The 14,579-nt window shown below is 40.8% G+C and overlaps 1 protein-coding gene across 2 annotated transcripts in view; it reads right to left on the bottom strand.

Annotated features, from left to right (window-relative positions):
- Window positions 1-2,812: 2,812 nt before the first annotated feature.
- Window positions 2,813-14,579, bottom strand: part of LOC308285962 (CYFIP-related Rac1 interactor B-like) — a 38,702-nt gene continuing 26,935 nt past the window's right edge. For both annotated transcript variants that reach the window (XM_080726910.1, XM_080726911.1), the window contains 5 exons: window positions 9,358-9,474; window positions 8,242-8,321; window positions 7,115-7,241; window positions 4,564-4,634; window positions 2,813-3,090 (listed from right to left, as the gene is read on the bottom strand). In XM_080726910.1, coding sequence (XP_080583036.1) covers window positions 3,024-3,090; window positions 4,564-4,634; window positions 7,115-7,241; window positions 8,242-8,321; window positions 9,358-9,474 — 462 coding nt within the window. In that variant the 3' untranslated portion in view covers window positions 2,813-3,023. The remainder of the gene's footprint in view (window positions 3,091-4,563; window positions 4,635-7,114; window positions 7,242-8,241; window positions 8,322-9,357; window positions 9,475-14,579) is intronic.

Consider the following 14,579-nt stretch of genomic DNA (forward strand, 5'->3'; position numbering starts at 1 on the left):
TTATTGTATTTTTTATGTCAATGTCCTTCTTTTTTGTTAAAAGCCTAAAGCTCTTTTTTTCTGATCGTCATTGCAGAGTCTCTCTGACTCTTTAACACAAAGAAAATACATGTTCAGGTCAGGATACCAGTTTAATCCAATCAGGAGAGAGAATCCCACAAAGATCATATTTTTCAGCATCAAATTCATCTTCCAATTGTATCTGCAACAAGTGGCTAAATATGTATTTTTAGACACTCATCACTTATCTTTTCTTCAATTACATAAAATATGAACCCTTTAATAAAAAACAGTTGTCCTTTAATAGCAGGTGTGCCACCGTTCCCTTCCTTGAAAGTTAGCTGAACTGGAAGCCATCATGTAATGTAGTAATAAATAGTTTGGAAATGTTGTTTGAAATGTCTAAACCTGCCTACCGAAGACATCACAGGTTTCTGAACTGCCCACAGCCCTCCAATGAGAGACAGAGTAGACAGAAATGTTGAGGAGCGATAATATGCAGATAAGATATAATATAATAATATTATAATGAGTGAGTGGCAGTTATATGAACATAAGATGCTCCTGCTACATTATAATGTCAGGAATAAAGACGGAGTCAGAAACATTTTTATGACGATGAGAAACTGCTTTGAAGACAGATCTGTTCATGTTATCACCAGTGTTGGACAACAACAATATAAGTAATATATTACTCATTACTCTTTTCAAAAGTATTGTTATTACTCTACTACATATAACTTTTTTTACTCCCTGAAAACATTACTCGTTATAATGACTTTACATTAAACCCTATGATTTTTTTTCTTTTTTTTTAATTATAATTTTTATCACACGATTTTGCAACCCATTTTCACCCAGTGCCAATTGCCTATGTAATCCTGGGCTCTGCTCTCCCTCTGCCGCGCCTGGGGAGACAACAGACTGACCTCATGCTTCCTTCAATGTATGAGTAGTCCAAGTTGTTTCTTTTCACCTGACAGGGGGGATTTCCCCGGGATGGACGTAGCGCGTGGAAGGAACACGTTATTCCAACCAGTTCCTTTCCCCTCCATCAAGCGCCCCGGCTGGCCAGGGGGAGGCATTATTGAGACCAGGATTACTGCATGTTTTTGTGAGGGTATCAACCCTAGGAGACACGGGGAGAACATGCAAACTCCACAAAGAAAGGCCCTATCGCCGACCCCACCTAGGGTGTGGGCGCTGATGACGCGGAGGGAGAAACGCACCCACAGCGTCCCCCGGCGGGAATCAAACCCAGGACCTTCTAGCTGTGAGGCGAAGCGCTAACCACTGCGCCACCGTGCCCAACCCTATGACATTTGTAATTACATCTTTGGTAATTGTTACTTTTGGAGGAAGGCTAACTGTAACTGAGGAGACTAACACCTGAATGGCTGGAGAGGCAGTCTGAGAAACAGAAGGTCACAGGTTTGATTCCCAGACCTGGAAATGTCCCTGAGCAAGTTTTTTTGTAAGAATTATTTTTGTATGTTCTCCCTGTGCCTCCCCCTGGCCAGCCGGGGCACCTGATGGAGGGGAAAGGAACTGGTTGGAATAACGTTTTCCTTCCACGCGCTACGTCCAACCAGGGAAACTCCCCCCGTCAGGTGATAAGAAGCGAATAGACCATATTCACCTGGCAGCAAGGTTTGAAATTTGTATTGAAACCGGGTGGCAACTGGGGTGGCATTGCATTGCATTAACATTAATAGTAAGATGGCCGCCGTGTGAATATGGTCAATTGGATTATAGAAGGAAGCATGAGGTCAGTTCTCCCCAGGTTGGCAGAGGGAGAGTAGCCCCCGGGATTACATTAGATAATTGGCACTGGGTGAAAAATGGGTTGCAAAATCGTGGGATAAAAATGCAAAAGAAAAAAATATACTGTATATACTGTATTTTGGGGGAGCATTTAAGCCATTATTGATAGGACAGTAGACTGACAGGAAACGGGGGGAGAGATGGGGAGAGTGACACGCAGCAAAGGTAGTCGGGATCTGGATTCGAACCCGCGACACTTGAACCCTATTAGCTCCTCCCACGTCCTCAGCTGGAAGAAGCTAGAAAACCCATGGGACCAAAATAGGTCTGATTATTATCAACTGTAACATCATTACTGTTACAGTAATGAGTTATGCTGCTCACTACTGGGAATTAAGTAATGTCATTATAGTAATGTGTTTCTAGCAATGCTAGCAACTAGCAACGCCTTACTGCCCAACACTGCTGGTTCTCACAAACAAACAAACAAAAAACAGACAAAAAAAAATCACATCCAAGTTTATGTTTTGCTGTCCCATCCTAATTTACAGTACACTTTAAGACAGAATAAGACATAATAAAGCCATAATAAGAATTAATGTGTTGGTAATTAGAACTAATATGTTTTATTAGACAGAAACAAAAACAGAATAGCAGAAAGACTGAATACATTCTCTGGCACCGGCACCTGCCGCGGAACTGCCCCGACAGGCACCGTTGCACGCCCGGCAGTTCGACCGGCAGTCCTGGCAGTAGGACCGGCGACCGGCAAGTCCCGTTGTGGTAAACTGCCGGTCCGTGTGGTGGTGTGCAGCTGTCGACGTTCCTATCGCCGGCGATGCAGCGCAACTGACGGTTGAACTGCCAGTCGTGCGGCCATACTTGCTGCGGTGCCAGAGAAGGTATTCAGTCTTTCTGCTATTCTGTCTTTGTTTCTGTCTAATCAAATAATATTAGTTCTAATTACCAACACATTATTTCTTAATATGGCTTTATTATGTCTTATTCTGTCTTAAAGTGTACTGTAAATTAGGATGGGACCCAAAATTCATACCAAAATATTAAAGCCCCTCCCTTCCCCCGCAGACGAACACATGTACATAATGTAGTACCAGTTACACTGCTACACTCATACATACTGGGTGTACAGTATTGATGTATTACCTGCTTATTGTAAGTCGCTTTGGATTAAAAGCGTCTGCTAAATGCCTAAATTGTAAATTGTACAGTAATACCAGTTACACAGCTCCAGTGGTTCGTTAATTCAACAACAGGTTCTTGATTTGTTTGGAGGTAGACTCGTCGTTTAGATGTTTGGTCGTGTACCTGAGGAGAAAACACACCTTGTTCATACAATCTACATTTGATTCATAAATCATTTGAAATGTTTTTTCTAGAATAGCCAATAGTTTTTTAGCTGATTTAGCCATTATGCGAATTAATTCCTCCCCACTACACATTTCTGTGTTGTCACTGGACGTAGAGCCTTCATCCTACTCCTCCCACCCAACACTCCCTGCTGACAGGTGCCCCCTCAGCCCGTTGGTATAAATGCATTGAGGCTCTTAAGTCTGACATCATTTTGTAGGCAGAGGAGAACTTTTGGTGCCAAAAGGCACCAGTGCCCGTGAATCTTTTTACTATTTACAAATTCTCTCTTTCTTGTTGACAGGAAAGTGGTAGAATTATACTTTAGTCATTATTTTTGTCTTGGATCTGTTGAAATAGCGAGGGACACAGCACTGCCCATAATGACAATGAATCTTCTTGGAGGGCTGACTACAAAATGATGTCACGGCTTAAAAGCCCCATAAATCTTTTTGGAGGGCTGACTACAAAATGATGTCACGGCTTAAAAGCCCCTACCCACCTTGCTCCCCTCCCCCGAACACGGGCCAGTTGTATTCGCATAGACGCCCGACAAAGCTTTGGTGGATTTGAACCCACAACCTACCATTGTGCTCGAAACTATTCAAACCCCTCTGAAAATTAGGTTTATTAGTGTAGCCACTGTTCCTTTAAATTAGAACTTGTGAACTATGCTCAAAACCGTACCTTTGGGAACATCCATTGCCTTTGCAATTGTTTTCCTCTTTTGTACAAAGCAATAATCTCTTCTTTGAACTTTTCTGACCATTCCTTAGACTTAGCCATGTTTCTAACTGCTCTAATCACAGTCAACAAGTCAACACACTTCTAGTCAGGCCAGGTTTCACATCTCATGCAACTGTTTAAGCCCTTGATTAGTCGATTGCAGTTGATTACAAATTATTTCGGGTGTGCTTAAGAGTTGAATAAATGAAACTGAAAGTGGCATTGAAAGTGGCATTTAGCATTGAAGTTGGGAAAAATACACTACAAATATTACTTTTGTTGAGCTATTTACATTGTTCTTGTAGGATTTCTTTGTGTCATTCAGTTGACAGTTTGAATTTAGCACCCTGAGGTGTCTTACTAGTAATAATTACTCTCTATTCCACCATAACCATAACACGACTTTGCATATTGAGCCTTGAAATGTCTAATGTTAATGAAGATTAATTCAAGAATCTTCATGAAGGGAAAATAAATGTTTTCAAATGAAAATATGATTGATTATTGTGTTCAGTTCAATCAATAACTTATCCCACTGACATCATATTAGAGCTTACTCAATATCAGTAATATATTGAGTTAAGATACTGAATGTAAAACGTGATGTTTGAACACCTTTCTGTAGTGTTTGATGAGGATACAGTGTACTGAGTTATCATTATCATTATAACAGCTTATAATAATCATAAAGATGTGTGTTTGAACCTGAGAGCGTTGAGCAGTCCTTCCACACTGTTTGGAGGTTGTTCCTTCAGGACCTTGATGCACCCTTTCATCTGAAACAAACACATCACATCTCACATCAAAACACACATCACATCACATCACATATCACATCAAAACACATCACATCTCACATCTAAACACACATCACATCTCACATCACATCTCACATCAAAACACACATCACATCTCACATCACAACACACATCACATCTCACATCTAAACACACATCACATCTCACATCACAACACACATCACATCTCACATCACAACACACATCACATCTCACATCTAAACACACATCACATCTCACATCACAACACACATCACATCTCACATCACAACACACATCACATCTCACATCACAACACACATCACATCTCACATCACATCTCACATCACATCTCACATCACAACACACATCACAACACACATCACATCTCACATCTAAACACACATCACATCTCACATCACAACACACATCACATCTCACATCAAAACACACATCACATCTCACATCAAAACACACATCACATCTCACATCACAACACAACACACATCACATCTCACATCACAACACACATCACACCAGGTGTGCTGGTGGAAGCACCTGGCACAATCTAATGAACTATGTTCTTCAACCTGAACAATACAAAATAATAATAATGTTTTCATTTTGGGCCAAATGTCTTATTTCATTATTAAGTAGAGGTGTAATGCAGGATAATGAACAGTGATAAAGGCCAAGGTTTATTTCTCAACAATGATCTGATCACTGTTCATTATAAAACATTGCATATTCACTGAACAGTTGCTCATCTCTGGTTTTCATACATTAGTAAAAAGACAATTTCTTGACTTGATGTCTTTTAGAAGATCAGCATCCATCCAGGATTGTGTTCTAACTGTAATTCTGTCAACCTCCACAGGGGAAGTTTGGAAAGTTCAGACTGGAGGTTGGTAATTGGCACCCCCTAGTGTTCACATTGAACCTCACATTCAGTTATTTTATCGTCCCCAACTCTGACTTGTTTTAGCAGATTAAACTTAAGTATGTCCATCTGCATAGATAATCCTTTTATTTATTAACCACTTTCAACGTGGTATCCCTGTTTTGGGAATGTTATTGTAGGTGAGCATTTTCCAACATTATCTCTTTCCACCCCCAAACAAAAGTATAAAAACCTCCATTTTTCATACTTGGAAGCAGGGCAGGAAACCGTTGTTGCCCCTCAGTTTGGCCTTGTGCCCCTCAAACCAATGGCATGACCTGAGGCCACAGTGGCCTTAATACCCCAGCTGACTGTACCACTTTCTGCTCTGTCTATTTCTGGTCAATATGTAGACAGTAGACACCAGTGTCTCTGTCTTGTCATGTAGACACCAGTGTCTCTTTCTTGTCATGTAGACACCAGTGTCTCTTTCTTGTCATGTAGACACCAGTGTCTCTTTCATGTCATGTAGACACCAGTGTCTCTTTCTTGTCATGTAGACACCAGTGTCTCTTTCTTGTCATGTAGACACCAGTGTCTCTGTCTTGTCATGTAGACACCAGTGTCTCTTTCTTGTCATGTAGACACCAGTGTCTCTTTCTTGTCATGTAGACACCAGTGTCTCTTTCTTGTCATGTAGACACCAGTGTCTTTCTTGTCATGTAGACACCAGTGACTCTTTCTTGTCATGTAGACACCAGTGTCTCTTTCTTGTCATGTAGACACCAGTGTCTTTCTTGTCATGTAGACACCAGTGTCTCTTTCTTGTCATGTAGACACCAGTGTCTTTTGTTGAGATTCTGAAAACGTAACTCCCCAGAGTCCCCATCTTTATCCAGTGACTTTGATTGGTGCAGGGCTGAGCATGGATCAGATTGTAAATACCATTGTTTATCTATTTCACTGCAGATTTTGTTATCATCCCTAACCCTTAAATTCAACAAATTCTTTCAATGGACTAAAATCTTGTTTTATTTGATGGCCTTCCTGCCCTGGCATTTGGCCTTTGTGTGCCCTCAAGAAACGGACAACCCCAAAGTCCAAGTGGCCTTGCCCCTAAAATGATGAAATTCCAGGCCTAGACAATTTGCCCTCCTGGCCCCCAATGTAATGTACTGACATATTATCTTGCTTGTTATAGTGATGTGTATTACCTGCTTATTGTAAATCGCTTTGGATTAAAAGCATCTGCTAATTGCCTAAACTGTAAACCGTATGAAGAATAGAGGTGAAATTCATGGTGGCCCATACAGTAAGGTCAGATGGAGGTGAAAGGTCATCCTGTAAGGTCAGAGGTGAGCAGTGTTGTAGTAGACTTGGGTCGCGCGCCCCCGACGACCCATATATTTTCTGAGCCGGGGTCTCACACCCCCCCAAGTCCACACCTCGACAACTGTTTTAACAAAGAAACGAGCCTATATGCATATCAATAGACCTGTATAGTAGGTGTTGAGCGACGTTCGCGACCCCCCAAACATTGAATCACCATTGCATCACTGGAGGTGAGAGGTTGTACTGTAAGGTCAGAGGTCATACATACATCTATGTTGGAGGTCTTGACGAAGGCTCCAGCAGGATGGACGTAGTCATAGAGGATGATGACCCCCACCATCACCCTGAGACACAACAACACTGTCTCTTCACTGGTGAAACGACTCTTATACTCCCTGTAACAATATGAATATTATCATCATTAATATTATTATCATCATTACAACACTGTCTCTTCACTGGTGAAACGACTCTTATACTCTCTGTAACACATCACATCACACCACCACCATCATTAAATGCAATCAGTCGATATTAAACAATAGCAGCTGTACGCGATCACAGCGTGTTATTTTGTGCCACGCTATGAGCTTTTACATATCTTTATAAAGCAAACATCTTTAACTCAAGTCTTTGCTTCTGGGGATCCCCGGAAATCTAAATAGTTTAAGAATTTGATGTGTTTTTGGGAAAAAATACATCATCTTTTTTATTAGCGTTTGAGTTGGAATTGGAATGATTCAAACATGTGTGACAACACAAACAATGCCTCTTTCCTGTCATAAGAATGTAACAAAATATGACCCTAGTGATTTAGCCTGTAAGTAAATGCAGACCAACGTTATTTTCCCAGTTCAGTCAGAGGACGGCTGGTTTTGATGAAAATGAAGACTTGTAACTCCAAGACGTGTCCTTTGTGTTTTTTAAAGGGATCGTGCGACTCGGTGCGAGTGGAGTTGCGCATCATCATACAATATACAACACAATAATAAATAATGAATAAATAATTAAATACCAGGACGGCATGGCTCAGGGGTAGAGAAACCGTCATTAGAGCACAAAGGGTTCCCGAAGGGTTCCCAGTTCGAATCCGGACTGCTCCTGAGTTAATGTGGAAGAGTCCTTGAGCAAGACTCTGAACCCCTAGTTGCTCCTGATGAGCAGGTTGGTGCCTTGCATGATTTCTTCTGCCATTGGTGTATGAATGTGTGTGTGAATGGGTGAATGTAATGAATGTGTGTGTGAATGGGTGAATGTAATGCATGTGTGTGTGAATGGGAGAATGTAATAATGAATGTGTGTGTGTGTGTGTGTGTGTGTGTGTGTGTGTGTGTGTGTGTGTGTGTGTGTGTGTGTGTGTGTGTGTGTGTACATGCAGGAAGGTATTGAACTCACGGTGTCTCCAGCATCACCTTACACACACAGGCCATGGTGCTCAAACAGTCTGTGGTGTTCTCTACCGGGACGTCTGGGTTCTGGAACACACAGGTACAACCACAGTGTGTTACTGTTGTATAACATCCGTAAAATCAGACCCTTCCTCACCCAGGAGTCAGCCCAGCTCCTCATTCAGACATCTGTCATATCAAAACTTGACTATTGTAACTCTCTCCTCACTGGTCTCCCGGCATGTGCACTTAAACCTCTCCAACTGATCCAAAATGCCGCGGCACGACTGGTCTTCAACCAGCCTAAGTTCTCACATGTCTCTCCCCTTCTCCGCAGCCTCAACTGGCTCCCGGTTGCGGCCCGCACTGAATACAAAACACTGATGCTGACCTTCAAAGCAGCCAAAGGTATGGCTCCTCCATACCTCCAAAACCTGATCAACCCCTACACCCCCACACGTTCACTCAGATCAGCCAACACAGGGATGCTGACAGAACCCTCGCTAAAAACACCAGGGCAAAAATCCACTCGTCCGAGACAGTTTGCCCTCCTGGCCCCCAAGCTGTGGAATAAACTCCCTGTCGCACTTAGAACAACGGACTCACTCGCTAGCTTTCGCCGTGGACTGAAGACTCACCTTTTCAGACTTCACCTAAACCCTTAGCATTACAGAAAAATCAATGACCATACATGAAGCTAGTTAGCATTTGTTTTTTAGGTTTTTAGAACTTTGATTATATTGTGTAGATAGATATCCATTTGCATTTGTTATAATGCTGTTGATGTACTGACATATTATCTTGTTTATTATTGTGATGTTTTATCTGCTTATTGTAAGTCGCTTTGGATTAAAAGCGTCTGCTAAATGCCTAAACTGTAAACTGTTGTACTGGGAGCTGACCAGTACTAGCTTTGCACAGCTAGACAATCCACCCATGTCAAAACAATACTGCAGTTAGTTTAGTTAGCTGCATTAGTATATAGTCTGGCCAAGCCAGGCTAGACCGGTACAACCACAGGCATTCAGACAGTCAGTCAGTCAGTCAGTCAAACACGCAGGCACACACACACACACACACACACACACACACACACACACACACACACACACACACATCTTACTTCAGAAACAAACTTGGTGGTGGCGTCGCTCAGTGTCTTCAACATGGGCGTGGCACTGGCGTAGAATAGAGACATCCGATTGGCCAGCTCGTTGTTGACGTCAAAATCATCCTCTGACTGAAAAAGAACAACAAGAACGACAACAACATGGCTGTTATGAAACTTTTATTGACAGTGTGTGTGTGTGTGTGTGTGTGTGTGTGTGCGTGCATGTGTGTGTGCAGTGGTGTGATATGGATTTTAGAAGTGTGGGTCCTCTAAATTCATGACGTCATGCGCGCACGCTGTTTTTATTGTTAATTAGTGATTTTATTGTTAATTAGTGTGTGCATATGAGGCGCGCGTGTGCGCCTCATATGTGTGTGTGTGTGTGTGTGTGTGTGTGTAAACCTCTGCCACCAGACAGGAGTCCAGTTAAAATATCCCAAAACACAAGTATCCCTATCATTCCAGTGTGGCTGTAGATGCTACTTTCCCCCAGCAGGGGGAGACATTAGACCACAGAAAGACACAGCTAGAAGGTTGTTGCTCAGTATGACACAGAATGAGGACAAACAACACTGGTGCAGTGTTCTGTTCATTTCATCGACTAAAACCATGATGACAAATGTTCGATGACTACTGTTTTTCACTGATGGAAACTAAATAAAAATGTAATGAAAACTAAGCTATGCTGACAAGAACTAAGACTAAATGTGTATTTACACATAAAAACCAGACTAAATGTCAGGGAGGGACTAGTAGTGAAGAGATCCAGTAGAACTTAAGTCATTTTATGTTTGGTTGCACTCGGGTGTTGTGCCAAACAGAGGCCTGCTGGTGTAGACTTCCATTACAGGGAAAGTTGGCCTGTGTTGACTGGCTTTAGAGCAGGGGTGTCGAACTCATTTTGGGGTGAGGGCCGCATTGGATGAAAGGCGACTTGAAGAGGGCCGAACCAGTCGCGGATCGGATGGCATGCACACTCGCGCACATGTTCGTTCTGTTTTTCTTCCTGTCATCTCAGCCACTGCTGTAGCTAGCAGTATAGCAGTATATCATTTTACAAATTGTGTTCATTATTAAGTAAAATAGCTACTTTCATTATTGGTATTACAGTTGCAGTTAGGTACGAGAGATGCTATTTGTTTAAAGGAGTAGTTCATCCCCAAAATGACTTATTTTTCTTTGATTACTCACGCCATGGAGACTTGAGTTCAATAATATATATTTATTTTATTTGTCGCATTACTAAGACAAAAATGTTATAATAGTACACTTCCCCCCATTGATTCCGGATGGGGACCCAAATGCGTTGGGTCCCCATCCGGAATCAATAGGCATGCATTTATTGTAATCAAATTTCTGTTTTAGGAATGAGTCTACATTGGCTCCATGGCATTTTGGGGGTGAACTACTCCTTTAAGAAGTGCCAATAAGAATAAACCATTTGATAATAGAATAATTCAATTCCTGATAGTCTCTGCTATAATTTGTAAATGGCTAAAAAAATATATTATTGATGCAGGACAATAATTATTTTTATTGTAATTTATAATAAAAAGAATAAAAGTAATGGACAATAATGGCATATTCAGAAAATATCTGAATAATAAAACTTTTATATTTTATTATTATTATATTTTTTAAATAAGTTATTTTCTTAACAACATTAATTTCCATGTCTAATATGTGTAATCTTTGAGTACAGTTCGAATATTGTAGGTATGTTCAGGTATTATTCATTCATTCATTATTCATGCTTTATATCAAGAACACCTTACAATGTAAGCAAATTGTATGGCCCACTGAGATCCAGGCCGAATGTGTAGGTGTAGAAATTACACTATCCACAGAGATGAAGTTCACTCTAATTTGCTTATACCGTCAGCCATCAGCTAAAGTAGAAGTATACGACCAGCTAAAGACCATCCTCACGGCGTGTGATTTTAATCAAGAAGTAATACTAATTGGTGATACAAATGTTAACTGGGACGATAAAAAAATAAGGAAAAATCTTAAACTGGTAACAGACCACTATAATCTGACCCAATTAATAGAGCAACCTACAAGAATAACCAGTCACTCAGCAACCAAGATAGATTTACTGTTTTCAAATAAAGTGGAAAGAATCGCTAAAACATTTAACTTTGTGACAGGTCTCTCTGATCACAACATAATATTCTTTTCCAGAAAACTCTCAAAACAGGCGTTTAGCAAAGCTCAGTCCCAGCCTATAGTCAAAACAATCCCAAAACATCTGCAACATAGCCTTGAGGTTGCCCTACAAGGGCTTGAGTGGGATGATCTACACTCATGTGATGATGTTGAGACCGGATGTAATATCCTGCTTTCCAAAATTGGCAGGGTAATGGAATCTTTCACCAGAGGTGGTAACCAGAGGAAAGGGAGAAAAATTACTCTACCTTGGGTCGATAAAAAATGTAGAGATCAAATGAAAACCAGAGATTTACTGCTTAAAAAGGCATTAAAATCTGGCCTGACAACGGACAGACAGCTATTCACACATGCTAGAAACAAAGTCACAAATTTCTTAAGGAGGGCTAAAGCTGGATTTTATATCTCCATCATAGAGAGTGCCAGAGGAAATGGAAAAAAAGTGTGGGAATACATAAATAAACTGACAGGGAAATACTATAAGCAGGATAATAACAACTTAGAACTTAAAATAGATAATGTCCTGGTGAAAGATCCCCACACGCTTGCTAGCAATCTAATGCTGTTTTTTCTAAACTCTGTGTATGAAATCACACAGTTGTTCAGACCCTCTAAGTTTGTTTCACGCCCTGTTCAAAATGATCTCCCCATTTTTAATTTGGAGGAAGTCACAGAAAACGAGGTGACAAACATTGTCAGATCACTGAAAGCATCCAAAGCTAAAGATGCACACGGGCTTGACACAAACTTTCTTAAAACAAATATTGTCTCTCTGGTGGCACCAATCACACATCTGGTAAATCTGTCCATAAGAAAATGCACTGTCCCAACTCAGTGGAAAGCTGCTGTTATAACACCTATATTCAAATCTGGCTCAAAAACGGACATATCAAACTATAGACCCATAAGCATCTTACCTGTTATATCAAAAGTGGCTGAAAAGTGGATTGTAAAGTCTATTGTTAAACATCTAGACAAAGGCTACACCCCTCTGCATCCTATGCAGTTTGGGTTTCGAGCCTTCCACTCCACTGAGTCAGCAAATTGCTTATTCATTGAAAAGTTAAAGTGTGCTTTGAACAAGGCCCCATGCGCAATGGCAGTATTTTTAGATTTCAAGAAAGCATTTGACTCTGTCAGCCATCAGGTCCTCTTGTCCAAACTAACACATTTCAACTTGTCCCCAGAGGCCATCAAATGGTTTACATCATACCTATCAAATAGAGAACAGTGTGTAAGCATAAATGGCATCAAGTCTCCTTATCACACTTGCTCGGTTGGTGTCCCCCAGGGATCAATAGTAGGACCAATTCTGTTTTCTCTGTTTATAAACGATCTACCTGATGTATGTAAAGATGTACATATCCAGATGTACGCAGATGATGCGGTTATACTGACTCATGGAAAGAGCTATGCAGAGGTGTCAACGGTTTTAACTTCTGTTCTGACCAGCGTTCAGGACTGGCTTACAGACTCATGCCTGCTCCTGAATGCAAAAAAGACGGTCTGCATGGCTTTTTCCAAAAGACCAGTTGTGATGGAGTCATCAAATGTGTTTCTGGGTGGAGAGGAACTTGAACTTGTGCCAGAGTTCAAGTACCTCGGGGTCATGTTAGACTCAACCCTAACCTTTAAAAAACATGTAAAAAAGGTTACAAACACAATCAAGTTCAACCTTCAGAACTTTAAACAAATCAGACCTTGTTTGGCAGTTAGTGCTGCTAAATCTTATCTCCAATGCATGATCCAATCACACATTGAGTACTGTTTCACAAACTGGTCTTGCACAGGTATAACGATTCTCAAACCCATTGAACAGCTATATAAGAGTGCGCTTAAGGTATTCGATAGGAAACCCCGCTCATATCACCATTGTAATATTCTTCAGAGGTACCGTTTTTTGAGTTTCGCTAATTTTAAGGTATTTAAACAGGTCAGTATCATATATAAGACCCTAAATGGTCTATGCCCACCTCCCCTAAAGGAATTCATAAAAAGGAAGCCCGATAGAGGACTCAATACTAGAGCAATCACTAGAGGGGATTGCGAAGTACCGTACCGGGTAACCGCTTTTGGAAAAAACACCCTTTCAGTGCAGGGATGTTCAATCTGGAATGACCTACCTCTAACAATAAGAGACTGTTTGTCATTTCCATCCTTCAAGTTCAATCTAAAAAAATGGTTAGTTGACAATCAAACCTGTGACCATGTATAGTTTTAAGAGCACAGCTCATGTCATGTACGTATATTTTTAACTTTTCTTTTCTAATGTAGGGTACTGTTAGTAATATGTGTTGTTTTGTTGTTTTCTCTTGGTTGAGGAAAAATAGTATTTGTATGTATGTTCTTAGGCGCCCTCTCCTAATGTAGGGTTACTGTTTGTTGGTATGTATTGTTTTGTCTTCATGTGGGGACTACGGATGAAATTTAGCATTCTTGCTAATTCCGGCTTATTTACATTGCTTTCATGTAGTGTTCATTAATATGCATTGTCCCGTCTAAATAAACAAATAAAGTAAAGTAAAGTAAAGTATAGCCAGACCCCCCACCCCATTCCTAGCAATGCTGTCATCTTCAGAGAGAGAGAGAGCTGGTCACTTAACATTCCAATCAATCAACTCAATCACTGCCAGCTGGTGGGAGAAAAGTTAGGTTAATTCTTAAAACAATCATAACTCTTGACAGGAATGGGCTAGAGACTTACTTTTTTTTCTAAATGCTCAGAAATGTATGCTCTACAAGCCTGGGGCCGGATTGAATCATCTCGCGGGCCGTATGTTTGACATCCCTGCTTTAGAGGGTATGTGCATTCATAGAGTGAATGGCAAACCGCGTGGCAAAGTGAGTTTAACGTTGTTTAATGCAGTCAGATAGGACTTTTCTGTTTGGATGTATGGGCTGTCAAGGCCAGAAATTTGTTTTTTTGCCACTTAGCATTCCCGCATAACTTCCGGGTATGATGATGATGTCCATAGTCCACTCTGTTAAAACCACAATGAGACATCTAGAGACCATTGAAAACATTACAAATGGATGTAGTGTGTATAGAAACGTGTAATGTTGTC

The sequence above is a fragment of the Nannobrachium achirus genome (assembly GCF_963921795.1).
Source record: "Nannobrachium achirus genome assembly, chromosome: 5".
NCBI lineage: Eukaryota > Metazoa > Chordata > Actinopteri > Myctophiformes > Myctophidae > Nannobrachium > Nannobrachium achirus.